At 38.8% G+C, this 17759-nt stretch overlaps 3 protein-coding genes across 6 annotated transcripts; 2 read left to right on the top strand and 1 right to left on the bottom strand.

Annotated features, from left to right (window-relative positions):
- Positions 1-542: 542 nt before the first annotated feature.
- On the top strand, positions 543-4174 carry arf1 (ADP-ribosylation factor 1). 3 transcript variants are annotated; one of them, XM_026148961.1, is made up of 5 exons: positions 543-686; positions 2080-2273; positions 2362-2472; positions 2592-2716; positions 2812-4174. In XM_026148961.1, exons 2-5 carry the CDS (start codon positions 2129-2131, stop codon positions 2968-2970), a joined length of 540 nt encoding a protein of 179 aa, XP_026004746.1. In that variant the 5' UTR covers positions 543-686; positions 2080-2128; the 3' UTR covers positions 2971-4174. The 3 variants fall into 3 exon arrangements, with proteins under 3 accessions (XP_026004746.1, XP_026004748.1, XP_026004747.1); XM_026148963.1 differs by lacking the exon at positions 543-686 and adding an exon at positions 721-749; XM_026148962.1 differs by lacking the exon at positions 543-686 and adding an exon at positions 995-1257.
- A 981-nt stretch (positions 4175-5155) lies between these two features.
- Positions 5156-10743, bottom strand: c18h1orf35 (chromosome 18 C1orf35 homolog). Of its 2 annotated transcripts, XM_026148960.1 has the most exons (9): positions 10385-10743; positions 10121-10232; positions 8678-8828; positions 8546-8591; positions 8368-8450; positions 7486-7558; positions 7301-7380; positions 6944-7066; positions 5156-6138 (listed from the first exon to the last, which is right to left on the bottom strand). In XM_026148960.1, exons 2-9 carry the CDS (start codon positions 10215-10217, stop codon positions 5883-5885), a joined length of 909 nt encoding a protein of 302 aa, XP_026004745.1. In that variant the 5' UTR covers positions 10218-10232; positions 10385-10743; the 3' UTR covers positions 5156-5882. The 2 variants fall into 2 exon arrangements, with proteins under 2 accessions (XP_026004745.1, XP_026004744.1); XM_026148959.1 differs by having other exon boundaries at positions 10121-10742.
- A 76-nt stretch (positions 10744-10819) lies between these two features.
- On the top strand, positions 10820-17738 carry guk1a (guanylate kinase 1a). Its single transcript, XM_026148964.1, has 7 exons — positions 10820-10918; positions 13902-14015; positions 14167-14208; positions 14349-14584; positions 14754-14838; positions 14928-15013; positions 15861-17738. Exons 1-7 carry the CDS (start codon positions 10891-10893, stop codon positions 15891-15893), a joined length of 624 nt encoding a protein of 207 aa, XP_026004749.1. The 5' UTR covers positions 10820-10890; the 3' UTR covers positions 15894-17738.
- The last annotated feature ends 21 nt before the right edge of the window (positions 17739-17759 follow it).

Here is a 17759-nt window from a genome sequence, read left to right on the forward strand (position 1 = left end):
CCACAAGTGCTATCGCTACAGTTTCCCAACCGAGCAGCTCATCAATGCAGATGTGTAACAAAAATTTTATTTAACTAAGAAAGCCTGAAAGAAAATGAATGCCATACTAGTCTGCCTTTATTTACTCGATTTTAGATGTTAACTGAGAGATTGATGTTACATCTAGAAATAGGCAGTAGTCTGTTTGGGATTTAAAATAAATTTTAAAAAAATCAGTTTTGATGACACTGAAAATCTGTTTATGTATAAAGGTGGATCAAGGATCAATAAGGGCTGGGCTGGTAAGCAGATGCAATGATTGCACTGGTATAAAAAAAACTTTATAAATTCCTATTCCTAGTTTTCAGGGAAATTTAAGATTCAATTTCAGTAGTAAATTAAAGTCAACAGGTCATAGACACAGCATGCTTATCGTGCATTTGTACTTGCCAGTACAAGGTAAAGCTATTTTTACTCTAAATAGTGCCATAACTAAAAAAAAAAATAAAAAAAAAACTAAACTAAAAAAAAAACTAACTAAAAGTGGAGGCTGTCATGTGTGCGTGTGTTTCTCCCCGCAACCACAGGGGGAGACACTTCTCCCGGCACGGTGAACGCAGGAGTTTTGCAGGAACCTCTGACGTGTCAGACTGTCGCCATTTTCCTAAGGAAGGAAACGCCTTGAGGGAACAAAACATTTCAACTGAGTAAGTGCAAGAGAGACTTTTTGTTAAAGAAAAAAGAAAAGGTAGCTTTTACAATATCTGAAGGTAAATGTACAAAACCCCATGTGTTGTCAAGCAAAATCGGCTTTAGTGTGTGCGATTCCGATCACCATAGTCAGAAAAATCTGACTTGCACCTTGTTAGCGGAATTATCTGAATCGACGAGTCTGTCCTTTCTTTCTGTGTGCGTGGGAGGTTTTTTTGTACTCTCTCGCACATGATTTCATATTCAGTGTAACTGGGAAACACATAAATAGAAATGCAATTGTTGTTTTTATTTCTCAAGTTGGTACTCTTAAAATCTGAGCGGGTCGGACGACTATTAGCGTTGCACCGTAACAAGCTAGCATCACCGTTTGTTTACCTGCTCTGAAAGTTTTTGCTCCGAGCTAAATATTGAAAATGCTCCAGTTAGCCGCGTAAAATATTCGGTTCCAAACTGCATAAACTGAAAAGACAAATACTGGTACAGGGTGACAGCTAGCGAGTTTCCTTATAATTTCATTTAGTAGCTTTCAGGAGTCACGGAGCGTTTAACGTCCCTTTTATCGAGGTTGGTGCTACCACGAGTTTCTGCCTTTAAGTAGAATTCAGAAGCTCATATATTGCATATAGTATACATCACACTGATTAATGCGAGTGCGATAACAGAAAACTGCTTACAGATAATTGTGTTTAGCACAACAGTAGCATCATACTGATTTCTGAGGATATTTAAAAATGTCCTAAAAGTGTCTAACAGCCTTTACAGTTGCACTCCCATGCTGCCCACGTGACTCAATAACAGCAAAATTTCAAACATTCACCTTTAATATTTTGACACAAGCAAATGTAGCTGTCTGTAAGATGATTTGATCACGCCGTAAGACCCATCTCACTGATTAGATGAGGCTAACAAAACTTTAGTCATGGACATAGACTTTATTTAATCCCACACAGAGGAAATTCACTTGTTACAATAGTATAAGGGACAGGAAGAAAAAGCAAGTTAGAGATTTATATTAGAAAAATAAAAATTGAAAATAAAATAGTGTACAAAAAATACCAAATTGCTATATGCAGAAAAATGCACCACTGTTTTTTTTATATGTACATTAAGTGCAGTGGGAGTAATAATAATAGTAATACATATGTATTTTTTAAAACTGTATTTAAGTTGCACACAATATTTTTTGTTTAATGTATGGCGATATTGAAGTTTGTTCTAGCCTGGATGGTGTGATCAACACATACTCAGACCTTCAGTTTACTGTCACAGCAATCAGAGGCAGTGTGTCCGTCATTTGGGAGGTTGGAACACGGTTTGGTGTTTTCTTATGTTTACCAGCAGCACGTCTCTGTATTGGAGCTGAACAACTCCTCTCTTTCTTCACAGGTTTTCTTTTTGTTTTTTTGACCTTTTTGGGTTCCTGTCACCAGCCGCCATGGGGAATATGTTTGCAGGACTGTTTAAAATGTTCGGGAAGAAGGAGATGAGGATACTCATGGTGGGTCTGGATGCTGCTGGAAAGACAACGATTTTGTACAAGCTTAAACTCGGAGAGATTGTGACTACCATCCCTACAATAGGTAATACAAAAACTGTTTTACATGACACAGGAAGGAAGCCTAAAGACTCGGTTTGTTTTTAATGTGAATATTTGTTTCATATCTACAGGTTTTAATGTGGAAACGGTAGAATACAAGAACATCAGTTTCACTGTATGGGATGTCGGCGGTCAAGACAAAATTCGACCGCTGTGGCGTCATTACTTTCAAAACACTCAGGGTAGGTTTTTTCCTCATCGCCTGATATTTGATGGCTCATGTTAGGACTGCTATTTGAACATGTCTTCTGGTTTGTATTTAGAAGATTTACACCCATTTATTTGATTGCACTTGCTCCAGGTCTTATCTTTGTCGTGGACAGCAATGATAGAGAGCGATGTGGAGAAGCTCGTGAAGAGCTCCTGAGAATGTTGGCAGAGGATGAGCTGCGTGACGCCGTGCTGCTAGTGTTTGCCAACAAACAAGTAAGTCATCAAGTCTTTTATATAAGCAGGTGTACATCATAAACACTTTTCACCTTTCCTTTGTCTAATGATTTCTCACCTTCTTTTTTTTATAGGACCTCCCAAATGCTATGAATGCAGCAGAACTCACAGACAAGCTCAATCTTCATTCCCTGCGCAACCGACAGTGGTACATCCAGGCGACCTGTGCCACCACCGGAGATGGCCTCTATGAAGGGCTGGACTGGTTGTCTAATCAACTCAAGAACCATTAATGATTACGGCATTTTAAAATCCAATCTCCTCCACCCCAATCTCTGACCTTGCTCTTTACTTTTAAGATCTTGCTAAACTGAGTTATGTTGTACTGGAAGCTGTTATTACCACAAACATGCAGGCCAGTGGTGGGGGTGGGCTATTCTTGTAAAGCAGCTTTATTTTTATTTTTTTCACATTTTATGTAAGTGTAAATAAAGTTGGTAATGGGGCAGCTTGTTGCACGCTTTAAAATCCTACTGTGGTGATTTGTCTTTCTGGCTGTTGGGCAGCCATGTTTGCATTGAATAGAAAAACAAAGGCAGGGACTTTACCAGCAGATAAAGGTTACACGTACTGTAAGGACTGATTTTAATTTTTTATTAGAAACAATAAAGAATCATACACTGATTATGCACTACTTGCAACTACTACTGGTAATTTTTATCAGTAACTAGAAGTACCAGCGCCTCAAAATAAGTATAAACACTGGCATTGACTATATGTACTGACATTGCCCCCCCACCTCCGTCACGCACAATCTGTGAACACCTACCAGCCTTTGTTGTTTTAAACTAAGAAATGTTGCATTGACCTCACATCTACCTGCTTTGGGGTAACAGGGAGGAGCCAGCCTCTTGAGCCTGCATTGAATTCTTGTATTTTAGAGTCTCAGGTTGAATATGTGCTGCCTTTGCAATGTACTTGTTAGCAAAACTGCATGATGTAGTCTGTTTGTCTTTAAGGGCATGCATTATTATCTACTGGGTGTTTACATCATACAGCTGCAAAGGAACTCTTAGCCCACTAATTACTATAGCCATACACTGTTAATTTGTTGTAAGGAGTGGCTTAGCATCCTCACTAAGGGCTCTATTAACGTTTGCCTTTTATTGAACTCAAACCTGGGAATTTGCATTGTGCAGCTATGACATTAGTGCCAATGTTTTCCTTTGCAGCACGTTGGGTTTTCTTTCGTAAACTGGCCGTCCATAAATGCCTTTTTTTTTTTTTTTTTAATATGAGACACATCACTTCCCCCCCTCCCCCCAAAACTTATTTGTAAAGGGTGTGGCTGTTTTAACTGATTGCATCGTTTGATTTTTAGCTGCCTAAAATGTAATGTTATTCTCTTCTGGTTGTCTGTGTTCTTATGTAAAGCTTGATACTGCAATTGATTTTCATTTTGTTTCACACCATGTAATAAAATCTAAGTTTATGCTGCTTTTTGTAGGCTGTCCCTTGACATCAACTATTACAGAATTAAATGAAGTTTTAGACTATTTAGACAAAAGGATTAGGCATCACCTTGGCATTTTTCTGCTCAGCGAATCAATCTAAAACAGAATATGAGAACACGTATGTGCAGCAATTAATTGGCAATTGATTTTAGTTGCAGCATTAATAGAATTACTATTACAAAGGCCCCAAACTTGTGTCTGTGACTTCTTAAGGCTATCACCCCTTGACCTAGGAAGAAATATGTTGCCCCAAGGTGATGAAACCACCCAGTGCTTAGGTTAAAGCAGTTATGTGAAGAGCACACCCTGTTTCACATTGTGTAAGGGTGGCAATCTAGGACCACATTCTTGCAGGTTGATTAGGCTGCTACGGTTAATGCAGCCAAGCCTGTAAAACATGGCAGGAGAGTATGGTAGCGGTGGAAGAGGAGGTAGTTTGAGTCTTGGGTCCCTCATAGGGTGGCTTTGTCTAGCCTTCTCTCCTGCTGCTTCATCAGCTTGGTTTGTGTGTGGCGGTCTAATGGTACTCGGCCATATAAAAAAAAAAAAAAAAAGGGCCAGCCTAGTTTTTTGCACTCTTCTTTATGAATGCCTTGCTCTTTTTTTAGTGTACCCCCCCAGGTGCCAGTCCACAGAATACCCTCTTTCAGACCAATTCAAGGCAAATGCAAACACTACTCTATTATGACCAGTAAAGAGCATTCCAATGGTATCGCACCAGTCGGAGCTGAACCTAGAATGACGAGGGATTACTTAGAAAGGAGAATGGCCAGTGTCTGAGTAGTAGGATGAGACGGAGATGTATAGATGGAAAAAAAGGTGTCAAGAAGCATCTTGAAGGAGCAAATGTTTAGGTTTTCCAATATGAAAATGTAATCAATAGAAGTTTGTGTTGAAGGATTTTTGCCGGCAAGTGCTTAGGCAGTCAGGTGAACGGCTCGAATAGAACTTTCACTCAAAAGAATGGGGTTCAAGTCTATGCATTTTATTTGTTTTGATATGGGGTTTTTCTCCCTGTCACTGTGTGGTTAGGCACCAAAACTACATGCTTAGATTCAAGAAAAGAAATACTTATTAACATACACTCTTTTACCAGTTTGATTATAATCGTAGAAGGCTTCTTTGGCAGCAAGCCCTTGAAGCTACATTCCTGTGCAAAAAGTGCCAGTTGCACCATGTCTTTATGGTAACCTTAAAAAAAATAAATAAATCAGACACGTTCATGTAAATAACTGAATGAGTCATGTCATGACAGGGTCATGTAAGAATTTCCATGAGGGATTATTGTGTGTGCTTGCAGTAACAATGATCAGGGTTGAACTAATGTTAAATAAAAGCTTTGAGGACAAGGAAGAAAATCATTCCACTAGCTTTGGAAAAAAAGTTTCTATATTTATCCAAGATAAAACCCCCAAAATACAAAGCTTAAAGCAATACAGAGTACTTGATATTTGATGATTAAATAACTCGACGTGATCAAAAACTGTCAAACCAAAACACCAGTGTCACATGAGCAACCTTCTGAATGAAGAAGTTAAAACCTGAGGCTAAAGTCTGTTACACTGATTAGAGTCCATCCACAGTCTGTTTGGCTGTTCAAGTAAATAAGGTCTTGAGGGTCTGTCAAACTGCTGTAGAGCACTCTGTCCACATTATGCATGTTTGAATCGGGGGTGGGGGTGGGCACGACATTAGTCGTCCGAGTCTGTGTCATGGCGCCGCCTGTGGCTTTGTGTGGCACCAGCAGGGGCCTTCTTGTGGCTGGCAGGGTTGCGAGGGACAGGAGATCCTCCATCAGAGGAGTCTGTGTCGTGCCGCTGCCTTCGATGATGGGGGTTGGAGCGCTGTCGCTCAGCCTTTGCTCCCCCCCTTGAGTGGCTGTCATGGGGTCTGGCTCCGCTCTGACTAACGTATGATGGATTATGATGATGGTGGTCCTTTCTGTGCCTAAAAAGTACAAGGAAACAAATAGTGTTGGGATTAATGCTGTGAGGGTATGGAAGAATAAACGGCACCTGCAAGTGGAAATAACTGGCTATTTTTTTTGTTTGATAAAATTGTGTTCAAGGTTATTGTTATTCTTTTCCTATCGCACAACTTACTGAAGCACATAAATAACAATGTTTAATCTGCCTCTTCAAATATTGAAATATAAATATAGTCTTGTGACGCATGCACCCCATATATAACACAACAAGTGAAGTTGTTGCATGTAAGACAGTGCCTCACTGCCCTCTAGTGCTGACACAACAATTTGGCTCCCAACAAAAAGACTGCAATGTAATTTAAAAATATAAACAGGGCTGCACATAAGTGGTTCGCTATCAAAATAAAAGATCCGCACCAGATAAGTTGTAACGCACGTTTGCGTACATAAGATGTTCTGGATGAGGACAGACATTTGTTTAGAACTCTTAAAGATGTCGAAGAAGCAAGCTCCGTAAGCAAATACTTTGGTGTTTCTTAATGTAAACCTCGTTCACCCATTCACACACCTACTTGAGGAAGTGCTTTTTTTTCATGCCTAAGCACTTTTAACCTAATACACACACGCTCACATTCCGATGGACGCATTGAGGGCAGACTGGGGTTCTTTGCCCAAAGATACTTCCAATTAGAAGTGGGAGCAGCCAGGGATTGATCTACCTCCACAGCCCCCGTCTTTAAAAACACGATTCTAAAAACATATTTTGAGTTTGGTCCAGACTCACGCTGAATAGTGTTTGAACGTTAAATGCAGAAATAAACCAACCTCTTCCTGTTGTCCTCAGAATCGGAGGAGGATGAGTCTCTCCTTTTTCGTTTTTTCTTTTTTTCCTTTTTCTTTTTCTCCTTTTTGTTCTTTTTTTCTTTGTTTTTCTTATTACTGTCATGCCTTCAGAGAGGGAAAAGAAAGTAGTGAAGATTACATTTCAACAAATTACATTATTTTTTCATTTCAAATGTATTATTATCAGTATTATTATTATTTACACATTCTCATTCATTTGTTCACTGGCTATTATTAAAAGAAAACTTAAGAAACTGGATACAGGGTCAGATTTTGTCCAGTAAATCTAAAAGTTTGTGTGTCTGCAACATTTTACAAGTAGTAATTATCCAGTCTCACCTCTGTTCCTCCACCTGTTTTACTGCACTCTCATTTGTTTTTGTTGCTGAAGCTTCTGTATGACCTTCAGTCCTGACGTGCTGGACAAAAAGCATTTCTTAATTTTTGCACAGAGTGTAAAATGCCTCAAAGCAGAGTAATGTCTAAGCACCACTACCCCAAAAAAGGTAATAACACAATCTTACTGTAAAAACCGGCAAGCCCATTTTAGCAACTTCCTTTTCTTTCTGGGACAGGACCATTCTCCGAGACCCTGCACTGCAGAAGGAAACATTGAAAACACAATAAGACACTTTAGAATCAAAACATTGAGAAAAGAAGCTCTTTTGACACCACTTTTTCCATGATGACAGTTTACATTTTTGCTGACTTATCAAATACACTAACTGGCCACTTTGCTAGGTACGCCCGTTCAACAAATATCTAATCAACCTGTCACAAGGCAGCAACTCAGTGCATTTAGATGTGTAGACATGTTTAAGAAAATGTGCTGAAATTTAAACTGAGCATCAGATTGGTGAAGAAAAGTGACACTGAGCAAGGCATTGGTGTTGGTCCCAGATGGGCTGGTCTGAGTTTTTCAGAAACTCCTGATATACTGGGTTTTTCCAACACAACAATCTCTAGCGTTTACAGAGAATAGTTTGTTTTGGGGTTTTTTAACTTAAAACATAAGATATCCAGTGAGGTACTATCATGCCAATATAGACCAAGATCTCTGAGGAATGTTTCCAGCATCTTGTTGAATCTATAACACGAAGAATTAAAGTATTTCTGAAGGCAAAATGGCGTTGAACCCTAATAACCCCCAACGAACTAGCAAGGGGGTACCTAATAAAGTGACCAGTGAGTGTATGATTAATTTAAAACAAGAGTCCCTGATAAAGATTAAACTACCTTCACCTTCAGGTTCTACCTTCACCTTAGTGATGCATACTGTCCTTTTAACAAATATTCATTTATTTTTATGTTGTTGCTTTTCTAGATTTATTTATTTTACTCCAAAAATAAAGCACCTTTAAACATCACTGTTTCATGTGGAAAAAGCAAACATAAAAAGAAGTCACCTGGAGCTTCCTAAACCAGAAACACGGTCAACATTTCTCTCGTCGCCATCAGCCTCGTCCCTCCTGCAAACCTCTACAAGGTCCTGCCATAGAAAGTCAAATAAAAATTCACATCACTAAGCTTTTGAACAATAGCAGATTTTTTTTTTTTAAATCATTCATAATTTAAGTCACACACCTCTTTGGTTAGACCAGTCGGTTGTCTCTTTATATTCTTGTGCCCTCTAAATTGATAATGGAAAATGAGAAATTACTAAACTGGTCAGTTTAAACTTCCTGTTTTATCTCTTTTATGGGAAGTTGTACATACAGTGCAGCCATCAACGCTTCTTCCTCTGCTGCCTTGACAGCAGCAAGTTCCTCCTCTCTGGACAAAGGTGCACCACCCTTTTTGTCCTTTGCATACCATGTCAGATCTTTGCCTTTTTGCCAACGCCCCACTGGTGCCATCAAGGAGTTACCTGGAAACAGAGGAAGTGATGACACGTGATAAAGATTACGGATTCCAGAACATGATGTATGATAATTTCCTTTTCATTCTTAAGTAGGGCTGTGCGATATGACCATATCCAGATAAAAAACATCTATCGTCCGATAATGATATAAATAACAAAAATTTATCATTTTCTGTAAATTCTGTGAATCTCGGGTAGCTGAAGTGTTTCCAGCTGGGCGTCGTGTATCTGGAGTCGAGTGTTTTACCGATGCATGAAACTACACATTTTTAGACATAGGTTGTAACGACCGCCGTTTTCTTTGCGAGTATTTATTACAGGGCTGCTGCAGGGAAAAGCCTGTTCTAACGTTTAAGTCTGAGGTTTATTCAGTTTATTTTGAAAACTCTCAACAGGATCTTGAGCTTTATTGTGAAAGGTTTATGTTTTGGGCCATAGCATAACACTGAATGAAGCCAGTGTTACAGAAATCCAGATGGTGTCAACATTGTTTTTTCCCCAAATAGTCAAGAATTGTGCATTTTTGTTTTGAAATTATTTACAGTACGTATAGGAGGGTAAAGTCAATTAAAACAATGTCTTGTGTACACACGATAATTGTGTGTGTACAAAAATGTGCACAAACACAAACTTTAATGGATTTTAGGGGCCCCTCACTAAAACGACTTATTCATTAGTCATGGCAAAGATGATGTTGGTATTGTTAGTATTGTCCCTTTTTTAAGTTTCCTTATTATGTACAACTTAAAAGAAAAAATACTTTTTTTTATCTTTCTATTAGCATCCTCCCCTCCACAGCCACGTGTTTAAACAATATATTTTAACATATGCTGATAACATCATCTATAATGAGGACCTTACTGTACAATAATATTAATATGATGCTTTTCCATGAGTGCTTTTTAAAATGCACGTTCCTGAACAATTTAAGTAGGGTTACTTTTGGGAGTCCTATTTTTCATCGGTGGTGGCCGCTATGTAGGCTAGCTGCTGTTGGTTTGCTGGGCATGCTGGCAACTGTGTAGGCTCACATAACGGAGAGACTACGTGTCTGTGCTCAGGGGTGGGAGCAATGAAAGCTAGGACTTGCTTTGTGTAGACTGAAAGACAAGGCGAAAACCCAGCCATTAGACCCATCCAGACTTCGTGTAATGAGGGAAACGACAACAAAAGGTATGGGAGAGTTGCATGTGAGGCCGTGGTGTGCGTAGTTTAAGAGCTCAGTTAGAGCGATATGAGCAGCACCGCATCTGGTTGCTGCTGATAGCAGACAGATGGCTACTATCTCCTGTACTTACCGAGATAGTTTTCTCTGTGTTTGTCGACTTTCACTTCATTCCAGTTGAACTGGTCCTGACCTCCCCGTACACCTCCAGATCTCGAGGAACCGAACATTTTAATCGGGTATCTCTAAAAGTTAAGGCAAAAACAACGTCCTGTTAACGCGAAGAGCTAACTTTTAGCCACGTTAGCACATGACCCGCGCGACCGGCTAGGCCTTCAGCTAACACTCATCCGGGGAGTTTTTGTGGTAAGTTTAAATTCCCTATGGTTACTAGGACCTGTTGGTGAGAGGCTTGCTTCTTAGTGGTAATGCTTCCTTTGCCTAGAGGCAAACTGCTTCCAGTTTCCCCAAGTCTCCGCAGAGCGCAGGGGAAATAGTTTGTTTAAACGCTAGTTAGCTTAAAATCGTTAATATGCGTCTTTAGGTTATAGTAATTACTGCCAGCCCGCGCACATGTCGGTACTGCCGCTTTTGAAGAGGCTGCCTGATTCCAGTTGAAAGCATACATGCATTCACAATAATAATAGCTTTAAAATATCAGCGTCTTCGTCATTATTTGTTTGGCTAATGTTGCTAAAAGCCCTGCTTTTTCAGCATTCTCTCGCGCGCATTCTTGACGCTCGTGAACGTCACTTGTTGGTGTTTTGGCCTGTGGTGATGACGTAGGCAGCACGGGTATCTTTAATGGCTCTCGCGGTGAAGACTCGGAGCACAGCAAGGGAGGGAGAAGACACGCAGGAGACGGTGCTTTAAGTTGTGGATTAACGCTATTCCTGTCCCATAATGAGACATTTTTCCAGGCTATTTTCAGGTAGGAATGAGGACGTTTGGTGGGGTTTTCTGCTCTCTCCAAATTGCGTGTTGTGTCACGATATCTGAGCGTGCCATTCATTCCTGGAGTCCCATAAGAGAAGAAGATGGTTCATGTGTTTGCCAGAGTGTTTTAAATTAACATGGCTGACACAATGTTACCTGTGGTTTAATTGTTAGTAAGTCTGGTTTGGGATGTGTGATTCAGGCATGGAATAATGGTAGAAGTGCATTTAAGCCTATTTTAAATCCCCATTTCACTTCCAACAACTTTAACTTCTTATTACAATAATGTCAGTTTTTATATGATTATAACATACAGACTTTGCAGTTCCTGTGTGCTATATATTAACATCAAATGCATATGAGAAACAGATGACGAGGCCTCACTATGTGAAAAAGATACGAACTGTTTGTCCTCCTGATTAGAACAAAGCCACTGTTATCTTGATGTTACATAGTGTTAGGGCGACCAGATGTCCCCTCTTTTGTTCTCCTGCCTTTCACACATCTTGAGACAGCGTCCCACATTTTGGCTGGGTCTGCAGGACACACACTTTTCTAAACTCTGGGCCTTACCCAGTAAATATGAAGGGCAGGCTTCTTATTACAGTCAAATTAAGTAAACCATCTAATGTTGGGCCCATCAGCGAAAATTACAAATTCCCCCCCCCCCCCAAAAAAAGCTATAATGGAAAATACTATAGAGAAAACGAAGCAGCAGCTAAATTGTGTGTGTCATAATCGCCTAAAAACTGCTGAGAAAAATGTATACCAATTTGTGGATCCCTACAGAAACTGACAGACTGTTACCAGACAGAATAGAAGCTGAACTAAGAGAAGATACAGAAGTGTATATAAAGCTTTCACGTGGTGCAAAAGCTAACTTTAGCTGCCTTTTATCCTTATTGTGTTTACTTAGTAAGAGATTTGGAAAAGCTGCACTAATCTATTTGACTACCTCCCGTCATTGTTTTTCCCCACGTTTAGTTTGTTGTATCTGTTCACCCAACATCCTGTGTGTGGTATTACAGGATTGTTACAAGATGGACCAAAGCTTTGTAACTTATTTTTTCCAGCTACATTTTCCCAGTTCAATTAGACATCAATTAGATTTTTTTTCAATTCAGTTTTAATTTTATAGCACCAAATAACAACAGCAGTTACCTCAAGGTGGTTTGTATTGACATACTCATTTTTGTTTTGTTTTGGGGCTTTTTAGAAAAATTCCAGAGACCAGGGATATTATTATAATGTCTTTTTAAGCCCATATAAGAACCAAATATGCAAAATATCAAGAAATATTTGCTTAAAAGGAGGCTGCATAAACTTTCTTTAAAGAAAAATATCCAGATTTTTATTTCTTGTAACGTTCACACTGAACATGAAGCGGATTGTCTCTGACTTTAAAAATGCAACATTGCATGTGATTTTCAAATCGCGCTTCAGGAAATGATTGCATTACATGCAATTTAGTGCACGTGGTTAAAGTCAGGCGCCATGCAGCTTCCAATAAATGCTGTGTGTTGATTATAAACTCACATGGCTCTCATTTCCTCTCATGCTGCTCAGTTTATGTAGGAAAGGTGTTCTGTGTTAATTATTTTAGTGTCTTGTGTTCTTACTTAAAGGGTGCACGCTATGCTCTTTACAGCTTGATAATTTCATACTTGGACTCCGCTAGAGTGGCTTTGCATGATTTACAGTCTCAGTCCAGCCCTGCTGGATTAAATAATCAAATATTAAACATAAAATCCTATAAATTATTTAAAGAATCCAGTTTTTATAAAAGGAACTCCTACATCCTTTTATTAGCCATGATTCTGTTTATGGGAAGCATTTGAAAGATGATGGAGGAAAACTGCTTGGAAATCAGAAACCTCATAATAATGTGAATTTTATTCTCTGCTCTTAAAAGATCACACGAGCATCCAAACATGCAGATCAGTTTACTTTTGCTTTCATTTTAAAAGATTGCTTAGACTTTATTGGGATTCAGACACCTCACCTTGACGTAGTAGTGTAGTTAAAACTAGTGTTTTAATGCCTTTTATTATGCTGTGTTATCTTCTTTACTAGGTTCAGTGTTTTTTCGAGACACTTTGAGTGTCTTGTAATGAGAGGTTGTTTGAGCATTAGGGCTGAAACCAAAATGCATACATGGCTGCATTATAGCAAGTCACTACCAAGTCATAAGATATTTAAACTGAATCATAAGATGGAACTTTAAAAAAAAAACTAGTGCAGTAAAATTGGCCCTGCCCACTCCCCGTCTCTCCACCCATCTGCTTTTAAACACAATCTGCAGACACACAATCGTTCCCTTCCTGTTGACTTGATTTTCCTGTCTGCGTCAGCTCTGTGTGTTTTGAGGTAAGGGGGTTAGGAGGAACGTGAGACTCATTGCTTAATTCTTTACTTTTGGTTGATAGTCAAGCAATTTGTAATAAAAGAAATGTGATGTAACAGGGAAGAAAAAGAGAGATGTAGAGAAACAAAGAACTCTGACTGCCTGCTCACAAGATGTTTGCACATTTTAGTTTGAAGGCTGATGAAGGTGTAGTTTGAGTAAATAAAAATATCTGTTAATTAAATTTAAGATAATTTCCTTTTCTTTCTGACACTCACAACCAGAGTTGGGTGCTTCAATTAGTAGTTGTTCCTCGACAGCACTATGGTAACTTCACAGCTTGCTTACCAGTTGATTGCTTTAGCTCTCCTGAGGGCTGTTTTGCTCTCATCATGGTTTTTTTTTTTTTTTTTTTTAAACATTGCTGGCTTAGCATTTTATGGCGTGTCCCTCACCTCGCCGAGGCTTCTCTTTACCTGCCTTTTACTAACAAAAGAAGCAAAAACCCTTGTGACTGCACAGAGTAAAGTTGGTCCAGTGATGACTCATATTGTGTGGTTACAGATTTGCTCTGCAGCCTCGCCCATTTGTTTCCTATAACAAACCACACTCTTCTTTTCCGCTGTTATTTCAGTTATGGCTGGACCCAGGCCCGTGGTGTGTAGTGGCCCATCAGGGGTGGGAAAGAGCACTCTGCTGAAGAAGCTCATGAAGGAATATGAAGGTGTCTTTGGCTTCAGCATCTCACGTAAGTGTGTCTATGTCCCTGTAAAGAATTTCACATTACTTTTAATATTTATTATTTTGCTGTTGAGGTTTGTTAGTCATGAGTAAAGCAAATTGTTGCAGCGCCAGATTTTTAAACTCTAGTGTGACAGAAGTGTCTTTTCCGTTCTCAGATACGACAAGAAAACCCCGACCTGGAGAGCAGAACGGCATAGGTACGGCATGTCACTGCTCTTTCACAACCAATGAACCTGAAAGCAGGCTGATTAAACAGTTGGATTTTTTTCTCAATTGTCCTTTTTTTGTGTACTTTCTTTCTTCTTCTTCTTTTTTCTTTTTTCCTCCCGGGTTTCAGATTACCATTATGTTACGCGGGATGTGATGCAGGCAGGCATCGACAATGGCGATTTTATTGAGAGTGCAGAGTTTTCCGGGAACCTGTATGGGACGAGTAAAGCAGCTGTCCAAGAGGTCCAATCCAAGAACCTCATCTGTTTATTAGACATTGATATGCAGGGTGTGAAGAACATCAAAAAGACAGACCTCAATCCAATGTTCATTTCCATCCAGCCACCATCCATGGAAATCCTGGTAAGCACATAAGATTTGAAGTGTACACAGCACGTGTCTGTAGTTTCCCATTTTTGCCACCAAACAAGTGGGTGTTGTCACCAGTTAAATTTTGCATCACAGGGATCAGGTAAAACGGGTTTTGGCTTCTGAATTGCTTCTGTAGGTTGAACCTGTTCTCTTGTTTCAGGAAAAGCGTCTAAGAGGCAGAAAAACAGAGTCGGAGGAGAGCCTCCAAAAGCGTTTACAGACAGCCAAAATCGAGATGGAGTTTAGTAAGTAGCTGTGATTTGCTCTCAACAGATCAAAGTTACAAACTATAAATCTGCACGTCATAACCGACCATGAATGGATCTCTTTCTAGGCAAAGAACCTGGTGCGTTTGATGTTATAATCATCAATGATAATTTGGACGATGCTTATGCAAAGTTGAAAGACGCTCTTAAGGAGGTGAGTTACGATTTCACAACACACACTTTCTATTTATTTTTTTGTTTTTTGCAATCTGTCAGTTTAAAGTTTGGCAATTAAAGTTTTAACATTAACTTTAAATGTTATGCCAGGAACACTTTTAATTATTCAATGTATTTTATTCTAAACTAAACATCCGAATAGGGATATTTACTCTGTCTTCAAAATGACAAAACTGTGATTTATAAACAGCAATAAGACGGAGATGTTCTGCAGTTGAATAGGAGCATGTCAGCAAGTGCATGCAATTTTTGTAACAAACAGGTGGAAAGTGCAAATCTGTTGCCATCTGCATACAAAGAAATTCACATTAAACAGAAATTTGATGTTAACTGTTCACATTCAGTCCACCAGGACCTCATGGAACCTCTGAAACAAAAAATCTATCTAAACTTTATGAATCTGATGGCAATCTAATCAAACTGTCACCAAATTGAGAATGACTGCAGTCATTACAGGTTTCAATCATTTCAGAGAGGTTTTAAATTTATAGTAAGCCCTCTGTACTAGTTGGACTTGTGTAAAATGCATTTAACCTTAGATGTTTGTCAGAAAGATGTTACTAAAAGTTGATGAAGAATAAACCTTTATTGAATCCCGTTAGCTCAAAGGATTTTCGTCCGGTATGACTGGTAGGTTATGGATAAGAAAAATATTGGAACCACATCCTATAAAAAAACTACTTGCAGCCAGAGTGATTACTGTTCAGCAAACGTTGCATAGGCTTGCTTTCATGTTCTTAGTCTGTTCTTAGTTTCTTGCCACAGATCGATGTGTTCCCTGACTAATTATAAAACCTTTTTTTTTTTTTTTTTTTTTCCTGCAGGAAATTCATAAGGTCAAGAAAGTGTCCTCATAGGAGAAAGCAGCATCATGGTCGTCGCTCAGCCACTCCACCGACACACAATTCCACTCTTGTACATTCCCTCAGATGGTGGTCTTTGAAACTAGGACAATTTCCTTCAGCAGATATACAAAAAGTTTTTTTTTTTAGAAGTAGTTACTAATAAATAACTTAGTGTAAAGTGGGACATTTTTATTTTATTCTTTTTACAAACAAAGTGCTTTTCACATTTTATTTTTACACTGAAGAGGAGACACCCTGAGAACTCTTACTTGAAGTACAACTGGCATGATGAGCGGGAACAATTTGATGCAGACAGAAAATACTGTGTGCAACCGTATTCTTTTGCAGAAGTACAATTCATTGCATCATCTGGACAGACTGGTTTTTCAAGGATTAGGGGTTTTTGTTTTTTTGTTTTTGAGGGGGGTGGGGTTTCTTTCAGTCTTTTGCAACCAGCTACACTGTGTTGATGTTTAATGTCTTAGATGCAGTGAAATACACAAGTGATGGTCAGAGTTAGAGATTAAAACCAGCACTCGGGCCCCCTTTAAAATTTGGTAAGTAGGTTTGGGCAGTATCTTAGTATCGTGTGGTACCAGGCTTTTTTTTTCTTTTTCTTTTTTTAGACAGAGTACTTTCTGTACTGTTAAAAATACAGACACTCCTTTGTGTTATGCTTATGTGATGTATTTAGGTCATATTGTAGTGCACAGCACTCGTCAGAGGGCAATTACTTCTGATTAACAGCTGAGCTGAGTGAGCTGTGAAACATGGCAGTTGCAAATGTTGGGGTGGATTTCGAGTTTAGTCTCATCTCCCTAAAGATAAACAGTTTGTCATAGTTCAAAGTGAGCACCACCTGCCTGTACTGAGTAGTGTTGCTACGCTCTGGCTGTGTAGTTAAGCCATTTATTCTGACACAACTGTGCATTGTTAAGATCAAAATAATCAGGAAAGCTGATTTTATTTTATTTTTAATTTGGCAGATAGCCGCTTAACCTAATCGTGAATCAGTGTTGTGTTCTGATAATGTTCATGAGTTTCATAAACTAATATTTTTGGTGCCAGCTAGCGAGGGTGAGAGAGATTAAGCATTCAGCCAGCTAATCTCTCACCCTCCTACCTGAAGTGTCATCTGTCATCATCAGCTTTTAGTTTATTTACACAAATGTAATCGTAGACTTGGTGAAATGTGAGGAAGGTAAGAAAGACTATTTTGGCCAAGCCTATCAGGAACATGTGGTGACTCTTTACTTTTAGGGGATATACCTTTGAAACAGTAACATTATTCCAGAGTTAGTAAACGCTTTATTTTTTTATTATGTTATATAACTTGCCAGGTAATGTCCTGGTTCCTTACACTTTGTTTGCTGGAAAACTAAATACTGCTGTGCTCATGTAGAATTGAATCCCATCACAGAGTTAGAAACAGTACAACTACATTGTATTCTTTTATAACACATGTTTATTTAATGTTGTACATTTGTGAAAACTTTATATTGTGTAAGTTTCAGCTTTAGCTGTACATTAAAATGACAGCAAATTTGTTGCTTTTTTTTATTGCTTAGAATTGAGAAAACAGTAAATATTTTAAAAATGTCCATTTTAGATTGGATAGCCAATTATGCCTAAATCATTATATTCCTGTATCTTGTAACATTCATTCCTTTGCTCAGAGTACTTTATGTTCCTGATGCTACTATTTAAATTCAAGTCTCACAAATGTTACATCATGCTGAACAAATACACGAAGGCCTCTTTAAAACCAAACTAGCTGTTATAGGAATGTGCTTGTTGTAAACATGTACTCAGCACTATGACTTTTATGTTGAAACATCAGTAAATGTTACCATACAACAATGCAGAGTTTGTGCTATA

Source organism: Astatotilapia calliptera, chromosome 18 (genome assembly GCF_900246225.1).
Source record: "Astatotilapia calliptera chromosome 18, fAstCal1.2, whole genome shotgun sequence".
NCBI lineage: Eukaryota > Metazoa > Chordata > Actinopteri > Cichliformes > Cichlidae > Astatotilapia > Astatotilapia calliptera.

Coding starts and splice junctions, on each gene's coding strand:
- arf1 (XM_026148961.1), top strand. CDS start 2,129: ATGGGGAATATGTTTGCAGGACTGTTTAAAATGTTCGGGAAGAAGGAG. Junction 2,473..2,591: donor TTACTTTCAAAACACTCAGG/GTAGGTTTTTTC, acceptor CACTTGCTCCAG/GTCTTATCTTTGTCGTGGAC. Junction 2,717..2,811: donor TAGTGTTTGCCAACAAACAA/GTAAGTCATCAA, acceptor TTTTTTTTATAG/GACCTCCCAAATGCTATGAA.
- c18h1orf35 (XM_026148960.1), bottom strand. CDS start 10,217: ATGTTCGGTTCCTCGAGATCTGGAGGTGTACGGGGAGGTCAGGACCAG. Junction 8,592..8,677: donor GAAGCGTTGATGGCTGCACT/GTATGTACAACT, acceptor TTATCAATTTAG/AGGGCACAAGAATATAAAGA. Junction 8,451..8,545: donor CGACTGGTCTAACCAAAGAG/GTGTGTGACTTA, acceptor TTTCTATGGCAG/GACCTTGTAGAGGTTTGCAG.
- guk1a (XM_026148964.1), top strand. CDS start 10,891: ATGAGACATTTTTCCAGGCTATTTTCAG. Junction 10,919..13,901: donor TTTTTCCAGGCTATTTTCAG/GTAGGAATGAGG, acceptor CTGTTATTTCAG/TTATGGCTGGACCCAGGCCC. Junction 15,014..15,860: donor TGAAAGACGCTCTTAAGGAG/GTGAGTTACGAT, acceptor TTTTTCCTGCAG/GAAATTCATAAGGTCAAGAA.